The sequence below is a fragment of the Labeo rohita genome, chromosome 10, assembly GCF_022985175.1.
Source record: "Labeo rohita strain BAU-BD-2019 chromosome 10, IGBB_LRoh.1.0, whole genome shotgun sequence".
In the NCBI taxonomy this organism is placed as follows: Eukaryota; Metazoa; Chordata; class Actinopteri; order Cypriniformes; family Cyprinidae; genus Labeo; species Labeo rohita.
Window position 1 is genome coordinate 14,327,588 of NC_066878.1, and position 17,863 is coordinate 14,345,450.

Here is a 17,863-nt window from a genome sequence, read left to right on the forward strand (position 1 = left end):
AATAATTGATGGCCGTTGAATTATTACGATATAATGCACACCCAAAGTGGCAATGAATTATATTGTGATGGTTTCCCTGACGTTCGTCAGCCAATCAGATTGAAGCATTCAACATCCCCATAGTATAATCTGTCTTAATGTTTCGCTGAGGATCAATAAACTCTGATGCACAGTAAAACTCATTTCTAAAACCACATCCCAGCGTTTTGCAAATGCACTTCTAATGAGTGTCAAAATTGATTAAAGAAAAGATTGCGCCATTCCCATTTTCTCTTTACCTTTCTCTCCGACGAAGGGCAGTGACCACGTGAACACGTCCATGAAGTTGGGCAGCCAGTATGGGTGAGGAGAGCAATTGAACTGCCGGATGTTCATGACGTTGTTCTCATATTTCAACACAGCAGCTTGAGAGGTAAAAGAAGAAAAAGTGTCAGAAAGCCTGCTTTGATTTTGAAAGACTTTAAAGGAGAAATCCACTTCCAGAACAAAGATTTACAGGTGATGTATTCACCCCCTTGTCATCCAAGATGTTCATGTCTTTCTTTCTTCAGTCGTAAAGAAATTATGTTTTTTGAGATAACATTTCAGCATTTTTCTCCATATAATGGACTGCTATGGTGCCCAAGTTTGAACTTCCGAAATGCAGTTTAAATGGGGCTTCAAACGATCCCAAATATGGCTTCGCTAGATAAGATCCTCGGCTGGGATCGTTTACAAATGCATTTGGGATTGTTTGAAGCTGCATTTAATCTGCATTTTGGAAGATCAAACTCGCGCACCATCGCAGTCCATTATATGGAGAAAAATGCTGAAATGTTTTCCTCAAAAACAATTTCTTTACGATTGAAGAAAGACATGAACATCTTGGATGACAAGGGGTGAGTACATTATCTGTGAATTTTCGTTCTGCTCTTCTCCTTTAAATTTGTTGAATCTGAAGGGAAAAAAAGTGCTATGCACATCCTGTTACATTTGCCGAAACTGCATAATGGCACTGGCTCAAAACTGCCTTGAGAGCTCTTACCTTTATTGTTATACACATCTAAGTAGTTTGGTGCAGAGAAGATTGTGATTAAAGAGGGGAAGCCTGTCGTCTGACTTTTTCTGTACATTCGATACCTAACGGGGTCAATGAAATGTCAAAGAAATTGTCAGTAAGAGCCGTTTCCATTTAGTTCATAGCAGTTCATAGTCTGTTTTAAAAGTGTGGTTTGCACTGTACTTACCCTGCATCTTGGGCTTCATGTGCTCTTATAACTGACAACAAGTTATTATTCATCAGAAAGTCACATACTGCAGGGTAACTGTTAGAGACGGAGAGAGAGGTGTAATTAGCGATTCCAGCAGTCCGTCAGTCAAAGCGGCATGACTAACATTGAGAGGTGCTGTGAACGGGGACTGAGTGGGCAGCTATCAAACAAATGCGTGTGTGGGCAGACTGTCAGCTGGAGTACCTGTAGAAATAGGAACATCCTCTCACACTGTTGTGACAAAAGTGCTCTGAGCTCTTTTCGCTGCCGTAGTCCTCGCCGGGGTCAGACCACAGCAGGTCGCACATCGGTCCGAAAGCTGGAGGCTCTTTAAACCTGTCTAACTGCAGCACAAGAGTGCAAAACAAACCATCAGAACTCAAAAACCCCCCCAGGATTTCTGTTCTCCAGCACCATCTTATCCATCATCACTGCAACAAAACAAATTCAATCTGTTCGCGTTTGCTTTTTACAAATCAGTGACAGATTTGCAATGATCATTAAGTGATTACTGAAAGCAAGCCACCATCTTATCAAAGCATGTTTAAATAATGAAGTAACTAAAAACAGTCATTTTATGGTTTAAAAACAAATAGACCAAAACTAAATGTGTACTTTCTAAAAGACATGTTATTATTATTATTATTAATAATGATTACCAATAATATCCCAAAATAACGACATTTTTAATTTATACACAAATGTAGATAATTTATATTTTTATTACTATTATTAAAACAAAACAATAAAACACAAATAGGAGTCAGGATGGATGACTTGTTTTAAACCTTCTAAAATTAAGGTTTAGCATGGTTATTATGCTAAATATTACATGTAATAAAAATTACAGAAAAAGTAGTAGAGTATATAGTAGCACAATAATAATAATAAAAATAATAATAATAATAATAATAATAATAAAGTAAATAAACAAATTATAATTAAAAAGAAAATGGATGACTTAAAACAAGGCTACCATTCTGACCATCTATTTTGTTGTAATTATATAATAATAATGATGCAACAATAGTATTGCTGTTTATATAAACCATTATATAAATAATTTATTATCATAATAAACTGAAGTGATTGAATAATTAAGAAATATGAATTATTATTAATTAAATAGCAATAACAACAATAATAAAAACAAGACACTTTTGAAATACATTCATATTTTTATTACTACATTTAAAATTGTTCCTTTATTATTATTATCATTAATAATAATACATTTTTGCGGTTTATATAAGTTATAATTATATAAATAATTTATTATTACAATAAACTGAAGTGTTTAAATATTTAGGAAATATTAATTATTATTAATTAAATAGCCATAACAACAATAAACCCAAGACCGTTTTTAAATACATTCATATTCCTATTACTACATTTAAATCTGAATTATTAATTAAATAGGATTAAAAACAATAAAAATATTAATATTAATATTAATATTAATATTAATATGTTAAAATATATTTATATTCTTTTTTATTACAATTTAAAAAGTTACTTATAATTAATAATAATAATAAAATAGGTGTTTAAATATTTAGGAAATACGAATTATTAATTAAATAGCAATAAACAGCAATACAAATAACAATAAGACTTTATATATATTTTTATATATGTTTATCATTATATTTAAAATACTTTATTATTATTAATAAAAAAAACTGTTTTGCTGTTTTTGTAAATCATCATATTTACATAATATTATTATAATAAAATGAAGCGTTTAAATATTTAGGAAATATTAATTATTATTAATTAAATAGCAATAAAAACAATTATACAACTTTATATACAGATTTTTAATCACTACATTTAAAATTGTTACTTTATTATTATTATTAATACATTGTTGTTATTGCCGTTTATACAAATCATCATATTTACATAAACCATTTATTATTATAATAAACTGAAGTGTTTAAATATTTAGGAAATATGAATTAAATAGCAATAACTCCAAGAATAAAAATAATAAGGCGTTTCATATATTTGTATTTTTATTATTACATTTAAAATAGTTTATTATTATGATTTTTATATAACAACAACAACAACAGGAATGGGTCAGGATAGTTGCTTGTTGTCTAACAACTGATCATTTTTAATGGTGAGGCAGACTAGTGTTTAGATTTTATATCAGTCTTGAATATTCTTAGTAGCAGTGATTCAAACAGAGATCAGTTTAAAGATGCAGCCTCTCAGGGAGGTTTTCAGCATGCTGACATCTTGCTGTGACAACTCCATGTAAAAAGTAGCATGTCTAAATTCATCCCCTGTAAAGAATCATCACAACAGCGAAACAAGCATCGCCTTCGTAACAAATTCACCACCTTGTAACACCATGAGTGTCACGCACACACAAAGCAACGACAGAGGACTCAGACAGCAGTGCCCCACATCTTACTTACTTTCCGAATGTCGTCGAGGCAGGTGATCTCAGGGGACAGGCCTCCATGAACGCACAGGAACTGCTGGTTGAGCAGAGCGGCCAGGGGAAGGCAGTCGAAGGCCTCCATGCAGGCATCGTACACGCGCTCCGAGTACTTAATCTTGCCTGCGATGAGAGAACCACAATAAAAACACCCATGTATCTCCAAACAGGCGCAAGCGGAGTGAATGAGCTTTTCAAGCCAAGCCTGTCACAGTGTCTGTTTGACATATCGCAGTAATGCTGGGTGGGTGAGGGCAGACCGGGGCTTGCCAACTTTCCAAGGCTGGGGGAATAGATGGAGGAGGAGGAGGATGTTGCATGCCTTGTTAGGTGATGTTGCAGCAGACGCGCGTGCTAATTGGGATGAACTGAGGAAACCAGCGCGGCGGGAGGCTGATTAAAGGAGGCTGAGGCCAGAGACAGGTTACACGTGGAACAAGGGCCGCATACCGCCGTTAAATCCTGACATTTTAGAATGGGCCAGCCGTGCAGCGTATTGTAAACAGCAGCACTGACAGATGAGAAACAGGCTGCCTCGTGATGAGCAAAGAACAACACCGCTACGAGCCAGCAAGTGGTGAAGTAGCACATCATTATCAAAGGCTCTTTGATTAGCTGGGCGGATAATCAGCCAGCCACTATCTAGGCTGAATGGACGCATTAACAGCCAAGATTCTGCTAATCCAAATAGGAATGCCATTGGCCACTGGGTGCTTCCTGATTGGCTAAATTAGGGAGTTTTCATTGGAGAGCTTTTGGTGCAGAACCTCAGATTCATTTGACCTCAGAGTTTGGTTTGTTTTGCTGACATTAATTCAAAGCCAAGGTTTTGTTAGTTAGTAGGACTGCAAATAAAGATTAGTTTGATAAATGACCGAACTGTAGATTAAAAAAAGCCAGACCTTATACATATACACATATACATATATATATACACATATATATATATATATATATATATATATATATATATATATATATATATATATATACACACATATATATATATATATATAATTATATATATATATATATATATATATATATATATATATATATATATATTTATTTATTTAGATTTAGGACTATATCTTCTGATTTATATTTAGATATTCAGATTTGTATCTATATATTCAGAGTTGCAACTATATTTTCTGAATTACATTTATATATTCAGATTTACTCCTATACATTCACAATGTACATTTATATATTCTGATTTTCTGAAATACTTCAGAAATAATATTGTATATAGGTGTGTGTGTGTGTATATATATATATATATATACACACACACACACACATATACATATATATATATATATATATATATATACACACACACATACATATATATATAATGTGTGTATATATATATATATATATATATATATATATATATATATATATATATATATATATATATATATATATATATATATATATATATATATACACACACACACATATACATATATATACATACACATGTATTACTTAATATAAAAAAACAAATTAATTTAGATTTAATTAGAATTTGCACAAATTCTATGTATATATACATAGATATATAGTAGTAAACATACACAGATGAATTTAGAATGAATTTAAAATTTATACAAATTAAAAAACTCCCAATGTTCAATTTTAACATTTAGATTTATAAGGATTTTGAATTTTAATTTATATGAAAAAATTGTAAATCTTGCCCCATGTTCTCCTCTATAAATTGTATAAATTATTGTTAATTATGATTATATTAATTATAAATTATAATTAAATTACTATTATTTGTATTGTATTGGCTATGCATATATTACGAATATTTGCCCAAAATATCAGTTTTTCAATGATTAAATAATAATAATAATAATAATAATAATAATAATAATAATAATAATAATAATAATAGTAGTAGTATTATTTTTAAAATGTAACATTGTAAAAATGAGGGCTGAAAAAAACTGCATAGCGACAGCTGAACGCACATAGCTATATTGGCCAAAATATTTAAAAACACCTAAGTTGACAAGGGATTTATAAAACTGCATGAATGATGGGTGATGCTTCTGTGTGGGTCTGCTGATCATCAGCTGCTGGTGGAAAGCAGGCAGCCGGTCGATGTGAGGGTTTCAGTTAGCTGTCAGCGTTTGTCATGACTGGGCTGATGTAAATCTAAGTGGGGAGTGAAGAGCCCTGACGAGCACTGAGGGACGTGATTGAGCTCTGTGCCTGCGGCCCGTCATCCAATACTCCCATGACACCATCTCTCTCGGGATGCCACGATGGTAATGGGGAAAAAATTGCCATGACAGACTTGAATGATAGGATGTGGCAAAATCTCATTTCATTCTCTCGATAACGTTTACACACACACACACACACACACGCTCTCTGAGTTTCTAAAGAGCTGAGCTTACATTCTTGTTTAAAGGTGAAGTACTCCGTGAGATGCCGACACTCGTGGTTGCCTCTGAGGAGGAAGAGGGTGGTCGGGTGGTTGATCTTCAGGGCCCACAGATAGAGCACACACTGCAGATGCAAACAGACAAAGCGTGTCACTATAATACACGACACAAAATAGCAATACTATCAAATATCGCTATTCTGTTTCTCACAATTACACTGAAACTTCAGGTTTTTTGTGTGTGTATGCCCAAATAATAAAAATCCAGGTCACTGAAATGTTGAAACCAATTGTTCCCTCAGTGTGGTCAGAGTTGTTTCTGAACCACTAAACTAGACATCCTGCAGACTAGGTCTGTCTTGTGCATTTGGTGACATTTGTAACATGCATCGCAATACATTTCACATTTATAAGGTAGTTGCAGTTAACCAGTCCTAAGCATCTGATATCTAGAGACTGAAATCCAAGTAGAAATGGAAAAAATATGTTCAGTCAAACCTAAACACAAAACTGCTACACAATCATTAGCGTTCTGATTCAGCTCAAACTAATATGCTGGAAGGCCACGACACAGCAGGTTCAGTATTTAAGAGGATTATACCTCCATTACTCCTGATATTTTATTAAAGGAATAGATCACTGAAAAATGAAAATCATTGTATCATAACAGCATATACAGTATGCAAATTTTCTTTGTGCATGGAATACTTCATTGGCTGACTTCATTTGCCATTCTATGGCTGGTATAAAAGAGCACACTGTTTGAAATATGGAAAGAGGACAAGTCAGTCCAATTGCCTTCAGTCATATGACTCATTTAATAGGACCAAGGGTTTAGACATTTTTACACAGAACTGGACTGGATGCAAGTGTTTTTGTATACATTTTAAATGATTATTAGTTTGTGTCTATTTCCAAGATGACGACAGGAACAATATGAATTGTTTTCTGTGATGTTTTGTTAATTTACACAAGTAAATTAACATTTAATGAATTATAAAACACATGCTAAAAATACTTTGTGTGTGTTGGTTAAATAACAGTTAGGAAAAAAAAATCCTTGCATTTATGGTCAGCACATTTTTAAAAAAAAATTAAAATTACACTGTTCAAAAATGAGAGTTTTCAGTATTGATAAAGGTAAGAAAAAAATATTAGAATGATTTCTGAACAATCGTGTGGCACTTAAGACTGTAGTAATGATGCTGAAAATTCAGCTTTGCATCACAGGAATAAATTACATTTTACAATATTATATATATATATATATATATATATATATATATATATATATATATATATATATAAAAATAGCTGACTTCCGTTAGTTGACAAGAAGAGGCTTGGTCGACCAAAATTGTATTAGTTGCTTAGCTGCAAAAAAAAAAAATAAATAAATAAATAAATAAAAATAAATAATCCACAGGAAGTGAAGTCATGCAGTCCGTGACAGACAGATCATTAATGGCTGGTCTATGTGGTAATAAAATACATTGGGCACGACATCCAAATGCTCGCCTATCATTTATAGACCTTAAATATGGCTTATCATCTGAAATATGAAGTAGCAGCAACTTTACATGGCAGCTCAATCTAATGTCAACCTAGGAAAATTTGCACTATTCAAGTATCTCTGCGGAGTGTGGAAGATGAATAGTAGGAAGCTTACTGCATGACAGATGGAGGCACCGGTGCGGTCATTTGCTCTTAAAACACCCTGTCATTTTTGGTCATACAGATAAGAGTAATACATCTGTAAAGACTCTCTGTTTATTTGTGTGCACTCAGAATAACAACAAAACATTGTGCTTATGTAAAATAATGAAAGCAAACAGGTTGCGCTTTCTGCCGTCTCGGTCTTTATGGGAAAAAAAAAACTAAACTGTGTATACTTGCCTTACAGACATTAAAATTATCACTAGAGAGTGAAATGTCTACTTTCAAATGAACCAATTCAAACTGAAAATGGAAGAATATTCTCAGATTATGTAATCCATATGAAACATGCATACAGGTACATACACTACTGCGAAGATGATGAGTCAGCGTCGCCGACTTCATCTCTTAAGACGAAAACAAAGAAAGCACTAATTTATCAATACATTTTTAAAATGTTAATGCAGTCTTCTTACGGTTTTTCTCTGACACATTCACAATCATTACTTCTGCGGGTGTGCTGTGGCAAGCTTTATGTGTCCGCTTGAGCGTGGTGAGCTTAAGAGCATTCTCTCAAAAAATATTACACCAATCTCACCAACCTCAAACTTTTTGGACAGTAGTGGACCTTTTTAGTAACTGTATACAGTATGTTTCCTTAAGCAGCAAGATTAAACAACAAGCAAAAACAACCTTAGTCTACCAGTAGCAGATAAGGACTTACTGAAGCTTACGTATAACCCAAACATGCTGAAGCACTATCACATCCGACAGAGAACACTGTGCCGTGTTAAGCAAGACTGATTTTAATCTTTTCACATTCATTTCTGATATCATCTCTCAACCCCAAGCTCTGAAACGGTGTAACTAAACTACCTACATTTATCATTAATGTTTGCTTCAAACCTTAACCTGTCAGTCACTCTGAATGCTCCATTAGCTCATCTCCACTATTCCATTAAACACCCACAAGGCCTCACGGTTCACACATGGTTAGATTAACCATAGAACACTGCTGCGTAACAGTGAACAGGATTTCAGTATTAATCTGCAGAATACACAATTCTTTCTGCATCTTCTCAGATCCTCCGCATTTAAGTAGCAGTTAACTTTAAAGGGATAGTTCACCCCAAAAATGACAATTACCCCATGATTTACTCACCCTCAAGCCGAATTCAGACAAATACAATCAGAGTTACATTAAAAAACATCCTGGCTCTTCCAAGCTTTATAATGGCAGTGAATGGGTGTTGAGATTTTGAAATCCAAAAAAAGTGCATCCATCCATCATAAAAAGTACTCCACACAGCTCTGGAGGGTTACTAAAGGCCTTCTGAAGTGAATCGATGGGTTTGTGTAAGAAAAATATCCATATGTAAAACTTTGTTAACCGTAACCTCTTGTACAATCGTACACTTTTGTACACGTATTGATAAGAAAGTGGCGTAGGATGTAGGTGTAGTGTAAGCTCCAGTGAGAATACGCTAGTCTTGCGACATCCAAGTTTTGCTTACAACGAAGGAAAACCAGTCTCCTCTTAGCTTATATCGAAATCCTCCGACATTTTTCTTTACAAATCCTTGTTTTGTATGTCTAATTTGTGACTGGTGTTTTGTTTTGCTCTCTTAGCTTACGCCTACGTCCTACATCATCCGCTGCAACACCACTGTCTCATGAATGAGTGTACGACAGTTAGCGAAAGCTACAAATTACAGTTTATAAAGTTTTAAATATGGATATTTTTCTTACACAAACGCATCGATTCACTTCAGAAGGTCTTTATTAACCCCTGGAGCTGTGTGGAGCACTTTTTATGATGGATGGATGCACTTTTTTGGGCTTCAAAATCTCAACACCCATTCACTGCCATTATAAAGCATGGAAAGGCCAGAACATTTTTTAATGTAACTCTGATTGTATTTGTCTGGAAGAAGAAACTCACATACACTTAGGATGGCTTAACCTAAGTGTTAATAAACCATGGGGTAATTTTCATTTTTGGGTGAACTACGCCTTTAAAGAGGCCCAGCAGCAGTGTCTGTTTCATCAAGCCCTACACTGAAAGAAATACTGAAAACGAAGCGTTCTTCACACAGCTCTGGGTGTCAGGGTGGGGCAAAGTCTGGTGGCGTAACCTACGAAAGCGTTTGATGACTGCAGCGTCCCAGTCAGAGGGCATTAGCAGGTGGTGTGGCGGATGACTGAAGTTCAGTCCTTTGTGGTCTGTGATGTCCAGGGAGGGAGTAGGAACTCAGCGTGGCCTTTGTTGTGAAACACACACGCTTTCTTTCTATGCATCTCAGGTGGCCGGTAGCCCTGGACCCTCAGCTGTGTTTGATGGTATTGAGCAGCGGTGTGTCCGCTCTCTTACGCTGCTTCTTTTAACCATGACATTTCTCCCGTCCCTGAACTTTGCAACCAAAGCGCGGTGCAGAGGTGGAAGCTTTTTGAGGACTCGTGCTTGCTGCCCCATTCAGAGTGACATCAGACATCAAGGCCAACGATATAAAAGACGCCAGCTGATAAACCGGACCAGAAGTTTTCTTTTTCAATTTGCACGCAACTTCGTTGTTGAGAAGCGCGTTCTCTCGCCTGCGGGATGGCGGGATCAATACTCCTTTAATGCCATCTGCTTCATCATTGTGGCTGCTTTACAACGATGATACAGTGTTACAGGCAGAGGTGACATGCTGATTGCATCATCACAATGCATGCTGGTACAACAGAGGCTGTTTGAATTGCACTGCCACATGGCATCCTCTGAGGGCCAAGTATTATTAGATGTGAACGTCTCAAGTGCCTACAATGAGCAAGATTTGTTCATTCGGCAAGGATGTGTTCAAAAGGCCTTGAAGTTTCAAAACAGTCTGTATAGCAATGATAAAGAGGTTTAAGAAACAAAACTACACCATTTTTTCTTTCTTTCTTTTTTTTTTTTTAAGAATGTTAACAGTTTTGGCTTTATTGACAACTTTTGTGGCATGTTAGTGATGCACCATTTTTGACAAACATTTTTTTTTTTGATACTTTGTGTCTACTTTTTGCTACATTTTTGGGGTAACACTTCACAAGGTGTTATTGTTCAAATTAGTTAATGTATTAACCAACATGAAGAAGTAATGAACAACACATTTATTACACTATTTATTAATCTTTGTTCATGTTAGTTAAAAATACAGTTGTTCATTGTTTGTTCATGTTAGCTCACAGTGTATTAGCTAATATTAACAAACAAGCTTTTATTTTAATAATGTATTAGTAAATGTCGACATTAAAATTAAAGGAGAACTCCACTTCCAGAACAACAATTCACAAATAATTTCCTCACCCCCTTGTCGTCCACGATGTTCATGTCTTTCTTTCTTCAGTTGTAAAGAAATTATGTTTTTTGAGGAAAGCATTTCAGCATTTTTCCCCATATAATGGACTGATATGGTGCCCCAAGTTTAAACAAACGATCCCAAATGCGGTTGTATACAATCCCAGCCGAGAAAGATGGGCATGCTTATCTAGCATAACGATCGGTTATTTTAATAAAAATATTAAATATGGTTCATGACAGTTGTCGAAAAACAGCGTATGTCGAAAAACTCCCATCTCATGTTCTCCCTCAAGTCCTGCACAGTATATGACTGCTGTGAGCTGATACAATGAGCCGTAATATCCAACGTTAGCTTACATAACCAATTAAACTTCATCTTTACATTCTTAGCTTTAATGCAGATTTTAGATATTAGCCGTCAATCACTCATATTGCGCTCAGTTGGAACTCGGAAGCAGCGGGTTTTGCTCCAAACATTTTCTTTTAATCAATCTCCGTTCCGGATTTGCACTGCATTGCAATTAGGGTTGTGCGATATAAACACTTTTGATTGTGGACGATTAAAAGATCCCTATGATCTGCTATTATTGAAAAAATAAAGTAAGCCTATCGTGCTACAGCGCGCATTCTATCAGTTGCAGTTCTGGCGCCTCCGTCTCACGCGACATACATTCACACCAAATGTTTACTCGGCCGCAGAATTCCACTCACTAAACACTGCACTTTTTTGCCATCACACAAGTACATTATTTGCATGTGCTTTAAACCTTGCCACTTAAACATTTCATTTGCGTGCTGTTCTGACATGCGCTTACATTTGAAGCATGCGCACTCAAAAAATAAATAAAAAGCCTGTCAAACAGCGCCTGATTACTAAAGTCATCTTTCATGTAGTTTGACCCAGGTTTTTTTATGTAGCATAATTTCACAAAGCTAGTCTGTCAGACCATTCTGTTTTTGCTTCAGATACTGAAATTATAATCTAATTATATACTGCAGTATCTTTGTGTGGATTAAGTTTAAAAAGGGAGTGGTTGCCTCTAATTTAAATGGCAACAGAGACTTTGACCTGTAATAGAGAAAATAAATATCTTGTTCATGTACTCATTTTCATTCTTTCTTGTCCCTTTCTTAAGGCAATAATTTATTATCAAAATCGCCCATTTGTTTGTAAAGCATCGGAAATCAGAATCGGCCATGAAGAATCAAGATCAGTGCACTACTAAAAAGAAGTGTGTGGTAAAGAATCCAGAATCAGGTTCGTCAGGTAACGCGATTAATCATCAGGATGTTGCTGGCCGTTCCTCAATTAGCAGTTGTGGTGCTCCTGAATATTCATTGGGTGCTCCTAACTTTTTGAACTTGGGAGCACCAGTGCTACCAAGTAAAAAAGTTAATTTCGAAATTTCGAGCCCTGAGTATTTTTCATTCTTAGTTTCATGAGTTAACTAATGAGTTAAGTAGAAAGTATTTAATGTTAACGCCTTAATATAAAGTGTTGCTATTTTTGGTTACTGTGAAGTGCATCCACACTGCTGACATGTCTACCTGTTGTAACTCGTCCACATTGTGCAAGAAACAGATGCCGACACAGTCACAGCACACCAACTAAGAATTGTCAATTAAACATCAAATTCAAATTTGTAAATTATTATTATTTATTTAGATTAGCTAAATTTTTGGTTAGCAAAATTTAAGTGCATCACTATGGCATTCTGTTGATAATTACAGAATATGAGGTTTTGTCTACTAAATAAGTTACTACACACTACAACACTCATAATGGAAGTCTATAGGGCAAGACATCCTGAACAGCAGTGATTTTGAATAGAAATATTACCAAACGTTAGAATTAGACACTTTGACAATATGCCAATGATAACAGTCAGGAGAAAAGAACGATCCAACAGCATGTTGGTGCACGTGATTAACCGTTCACGTGTGACGATCTCATATCGCTAGGTGCCATTCACACAGAGTGTGCTATTGTGCTGGTAAAGATGCGATGCAGGCAGTGGAATAGGATAAACATGCAAGAAGATGGGAGTGAACTTCTTTTAATTGGAGCACTGCTTTTTTATAATGCCTTTTCGTGCATCAGATGCTGCAACAGACATGAGTGCAACAGTCAAATGTGTCCATGCTTACACAGAAAAAACTATTTAGAACATTTATAGTTAATAATAGTCTATTGGTGTTATACCTTCAGTCATTTTGAATTTAAATTACCTTGACTTGAGATTTTTTTTGTTTTTTAAAGCATTTTCCTTGTTTTATTTCTTAACATACAATATGTATAAGACAAGTTTGTGCAAGATGTAGTTCATGCATCTTTTCTGCAAAGATATTTAACAAGTGATTTGTTTAACATTTACATCATGTTGACAACTTCATAGACTTCTATTGTGCATGCATTATTGTGCATGCATTTTTTTGTGAACGAAGGAGCAAGCTGAAATTATTTTCTATAGTAATGGATACTGCTAATCTTAGGCATATTCACCGACAAAAGAAAACTGTGTCATTAATTACTATCATTTCAAATCTTCAGAACACAAATTAAGATATTTTTGATGAAATCCGAGAGCTTTGTAACCCTGCATAGACAGCAATGCAACAGACATGTTCAAGGCCCAGAAACATAGCAAGGACATTAAGAAAACAAAAAAGACTACGATATTCAACAATTTCTTCTCTTCACAAGAGTATGACAACACATGCTATGTAGGAGCCAGCGTTCTTACATAGAACCCAGACGCGTTGAATAAATTGCTGAATAAAGTCGTTATTATTGTTTTCCTTGCGCACAAAAAGTATTCTCGTAGCTTCGTAAAATTACAGTTGAACCACTGATGTCAGACGGACTATTTTAACAATGTCCTGACTACCTTTCTGGGCCTTGAATGTGGTAGCTGCGTTGCTGTCTTTGCATGTTCAGAAAGCTCTCAGATTTCATCAAAAATATCTTAATTTGTGTTCTGAAACTGAACAAAGGTTTAACGGGTTTGGAACGACATTACAGTGAGCAATTAATGACAGAATTTTCATTTCTGAGTGAACTATCCTAATTATGTATTGAACCTATAGACCAATTCAGTGTTTGCAAACAGTGATGACGTTTTTTGTTGGCAGAGCTTATCTGGTTGCAGAAAATGGCGGTTTTCAAGTAGCAGTTTATGGAGCCATGGAATAAAAGAATAAAAAAAAGGTAAATTTGAGTTTATTTTTTAAAAATTCGGACTTTATTCTCACAATTCCGAGATTAAATTTCACAATTCTGATAAGAAAAAACAACTCGTCATTCTCTCCTTTCCCCTTGGCTCTGGCATTTTTTCTCCCTGAAAATTGACAAACTCACTATTGTTGAGTTAAATCACTAGAAAAAGTTATAAAGTGAGAACTAGCAGATATAAACTTGCATTTGTGAGAAAAAAGTAAGAATTGTGAGATAAAATAAATAAATGTTATTTAAAATATTCATTTATATACATTTAGACATTTAGCAGACGCTTTTATCCAAAACGACGTTGAGATGAGATGCGTCAGGCCATATGTCAGTAAAAATGAATCTTCCTGTCCTGTTAGCCGTTATACTGTGCTCGTAGCCCACGCTCTTCAAGTGCAGGCACGAATTTGCCGGTGGGCGCTGTATTAGGCTATATTAAAGTGCTGTAACATATTCAAACCCAAATGAGACTACGAGTATGCATTGTTGTAGTTATGTCATCAGTTAAGTCATGAAGTTAAAAAAAAAAAAAAAAAAAAAAAAAAGTTAATTTAATTTAATTTTTTTTTTTAATCGATTGACACCACTAGTGTAAATACTATGTCATGCTGTAACGGTAGGGCAAAAACAATGCGTCCCCTACGAACAACACGTGAATATTATGCAAACATATTGTTTAAATCAAATGAATTCTCTAACCCTCAAAGAGTCAAATCTGAATGCTTTTAACCACTTTTTTTTTTCGTATCACTTTCGTCTCATTTGGATATTTAGAGGCTCTGTAGTGAACATGATTACATCGTCACATTTTAATCACATTGATTTGTCGGAAGAAACTGATGCATTTTGTTCCTCTGAGCCAAACAGGAACAATTGTTGGCGCTTAGTCCCACCCCGTGCCCAGATTGGTTCAAACTGTCATCTATTCAACCAGTAAATAGGTTTTGGACTTTTGAACCACAAATTTCATGTTTCTTTGGAAATTTAAACAAACTCAAAGTAAAAGTAAAATGCGTTGTGCGTGCATGAAAACAAACACAAAATAAAACATTACCATGATAGCACTCTCTGAAAAAGCACGGATGAAACAGCGATACATATCAGATAAAGGACTGGATTTTATGTTTTAACGTGGCTATGCGCTGTCCCAGTAAAACGCATAATACACACTGTGGATCGATCCATTTGGCTGTTTTATTACATAAATTATTATTATATAGTTTATAAAGATCATTTGCACAATTTTTTTGTTGTGGTTGTGTTTTCTCTCATTTTGTGTGTAGTTTGTGAATCATTTGCACTGTTTGTATATTTGTTGCACAAGACCATTTGCCTGCACTGTTCGCGTTTGTTTTTGGTACTCGGATTGAAAATTATATTTCTCTGAAAAAAAACGTTTTTGTTTGATTTTCACTGTGCTTTGTTATTACGTAACACTTATGTTACACAGTTTGCTTTGCATCCTGAAAATTTCTGAACACACCTATATTGCCAGTAAACTAAATAGACCTGTTTATCATGTGTTATATGTACACCGCCCTCCAAAACACCCCTGACAAAGTGTGGCTTTGGATGATATCAGCATAAATCCTTTTTGCTTTTTTTTGGTGCAAACACATTAAATAAACTTGACATTATCATTGAAGACCAGCAATAATAATTTTCATTTTGATCACATAATAATGACAATATATACATGTCAAAGTCAGACACGCCCCTTTGCCAGCTGTGATGCTTGGTTAGAGGTTTAAACTTGGCCCAGGTTTTTAAAAGATTTTTGGGTCAGGACACCTTAATAGCTTCAACAACTGATTGCCAATTAAGTTTAGAACACAATGAATTTAGGCCCAGATTATGCAGAGCTGTAATAGCTGCTAATGGTGGATATTCTGATGAATCGAAAATTTACGTTTTTTCTATGTATAAACTGTTTACGTAATAAAATATGTTTTTGTATGTTTTGTGTTGTCCCTTATCAGTGCAAAATTATCACAAATTAAAAAGGATTCATGCCAATATTGTCCAAAACCCCACTTTTCTAGGACGTTTTTATTTGGAAGTGTAAAACAACCAAATACAACTTTTTAAAGAAAAATAAAAAAAAGTTTGGATTTGTTTGAGTACACGTTAAAAAAATTGTTGCTTGCGATTTTCTTAAACTTTGGGAAATTCATTCATTCTTAGAGAAGACAAAAGGAAAATTGGGACTTTAAATTACGATGACATATAGCACTTGATGTTGACTGGTAGAAAAGGTCTGAAAAAGCAAAGACAAGATGAAAGAAAATGTTCTAGGTCTTTAAGCGTTAAAAGTAGAGTAATCATAGCAATTTTCATCTATAGTCTGTCCGTTTAAACGTCTGCATTTAACTTCAAATGTTGTCTTTGACAACAGTATTCTCTAAAAATGATTTGAATTCTAATTCTGGCATCAATACACTTTTTTTTCTCTTATTCCATGGAATTTACCCATTTCACTCCACTTGTTACCAGTGTTTTTCTGCCACCACTATGCATGCACGGCTGCAAATGACATAACCGTGACATCTACATTGGTCTATGCCATTTCATTATTTATGCTTATTTAGAAATTACAGTAACGTAGATGTTTACCACTTAACCCTACTTTACATAACTTGCAAACATATACACTTACCTCAATACTGAAATAGCCTCGATCCACATAGTCTCCCAAAAATAGATAGCGTGTATTGTGCGGGGAACCCCCCACCTCGAAGAGCTTCATCAGGTCAAAAAACTGCCCGTGGACATCTCCGCACACTGAAGACAGAGACAAAACACATTAAGACCAACACTTAAAGCGGAAACAAAAAAACAGATTAATATTTCAGATATTTTTTATAATATCAGACGCCGTGTACACGCAAGGAGGTCAAAGAGCATAAATCTAAAGATTTGAGCAACGGAGGGTGCACAAATATTAAAACCGCTAAATGGAAGTGCGCACATACTTGGCCCACTCAAAACTGCTGAGTGAAACATATCAATAGTGGTCGCCACAAACAGGATGTGGCCAAACCAACCTCATTTCCGCTTAAACCTCCACAAGGTAAAACGTTGTAGGCACAAATACCATCGCAATTATTTATGCCGCAATTTATTCAGTTTTCTCTCGCAAGCCAATTATCATGCACATAGTGCGCGTGTTATGAAAAACATGAGAGAGTGCAAAGGGGGGTTGAGGGGGGGGATGTGGAGAGACGTGCCCATTTATATCCACACACCTGTTTGTGTGTTTGCTCGAGTGTATGGCGAGTGCTGGGGGTTTTCCTGTGGCCTCCACTGGGGAATTAAAGTGTGGGGGTGTGTGAGAGAGAGAGAGTGTCTAGGATGCAACTGTTTCTCTGACCTTTACAGAGCAACCACATTAGGGGTTGCTGTGGAAGACTAGCTCCGTATGAAAATAATCATGCTCTTCTCGCTGGCTTGAGGATTACGTCGGGGTCAAGCCTAAATCTAAAAGATTAAGTATGATAGCAGAGATGCCCGATCAAGTATCCGCAAAACCTTGAGGGGACTTTTATTG

At 35.2% G+C, this 17,863-nt stretch overlaps 1 protein-coding gene across 2 annotated transcripts in view; it reads right to left on the bottom strand.

Annotated features, from left to right (window-relative positions):
* Nucleotides 1–17,863, bottom strand: part of ppp3ccb (protein phosphatase 3, catalytic subunit, gamma isozyme, b) — a 41,171-nt gene that overhangs the window by 13,655 nt on the left and 9,653 nt on the right. For both annotated transcript variants that reach the window (XM_051120668.1, XM_051120667.1), the window contains exons 3-9: nt 16,973–17,097; nt 6,126–6,237; nt 3,683–3,828; nt 1,455–1,594; nt 1,227–1,304; nt 1,025–1,119; nt 279–404 (exon numbers count right to left, since the gene is read on the bottom strand). In XM_051120668.1, the coding sequence (XP_050976625.1) occupies nt 279–404; nt 1,025–1,119; nt 1,227–1,304; nt 1,455–1,594; nt 3,683–3,828; nt 6,126–6,237; nt 16,973–17,097 (822 nt within the window). The remainder of the gene's footprint in view (nt 1–278; nt 405–1,024; nt 1,120–1,226; nt 1,305–1,454; nt 1,595–3,682; nt 3,829–6,125; nt 6,238–16,972; nt 17,098–17,863) is intronic.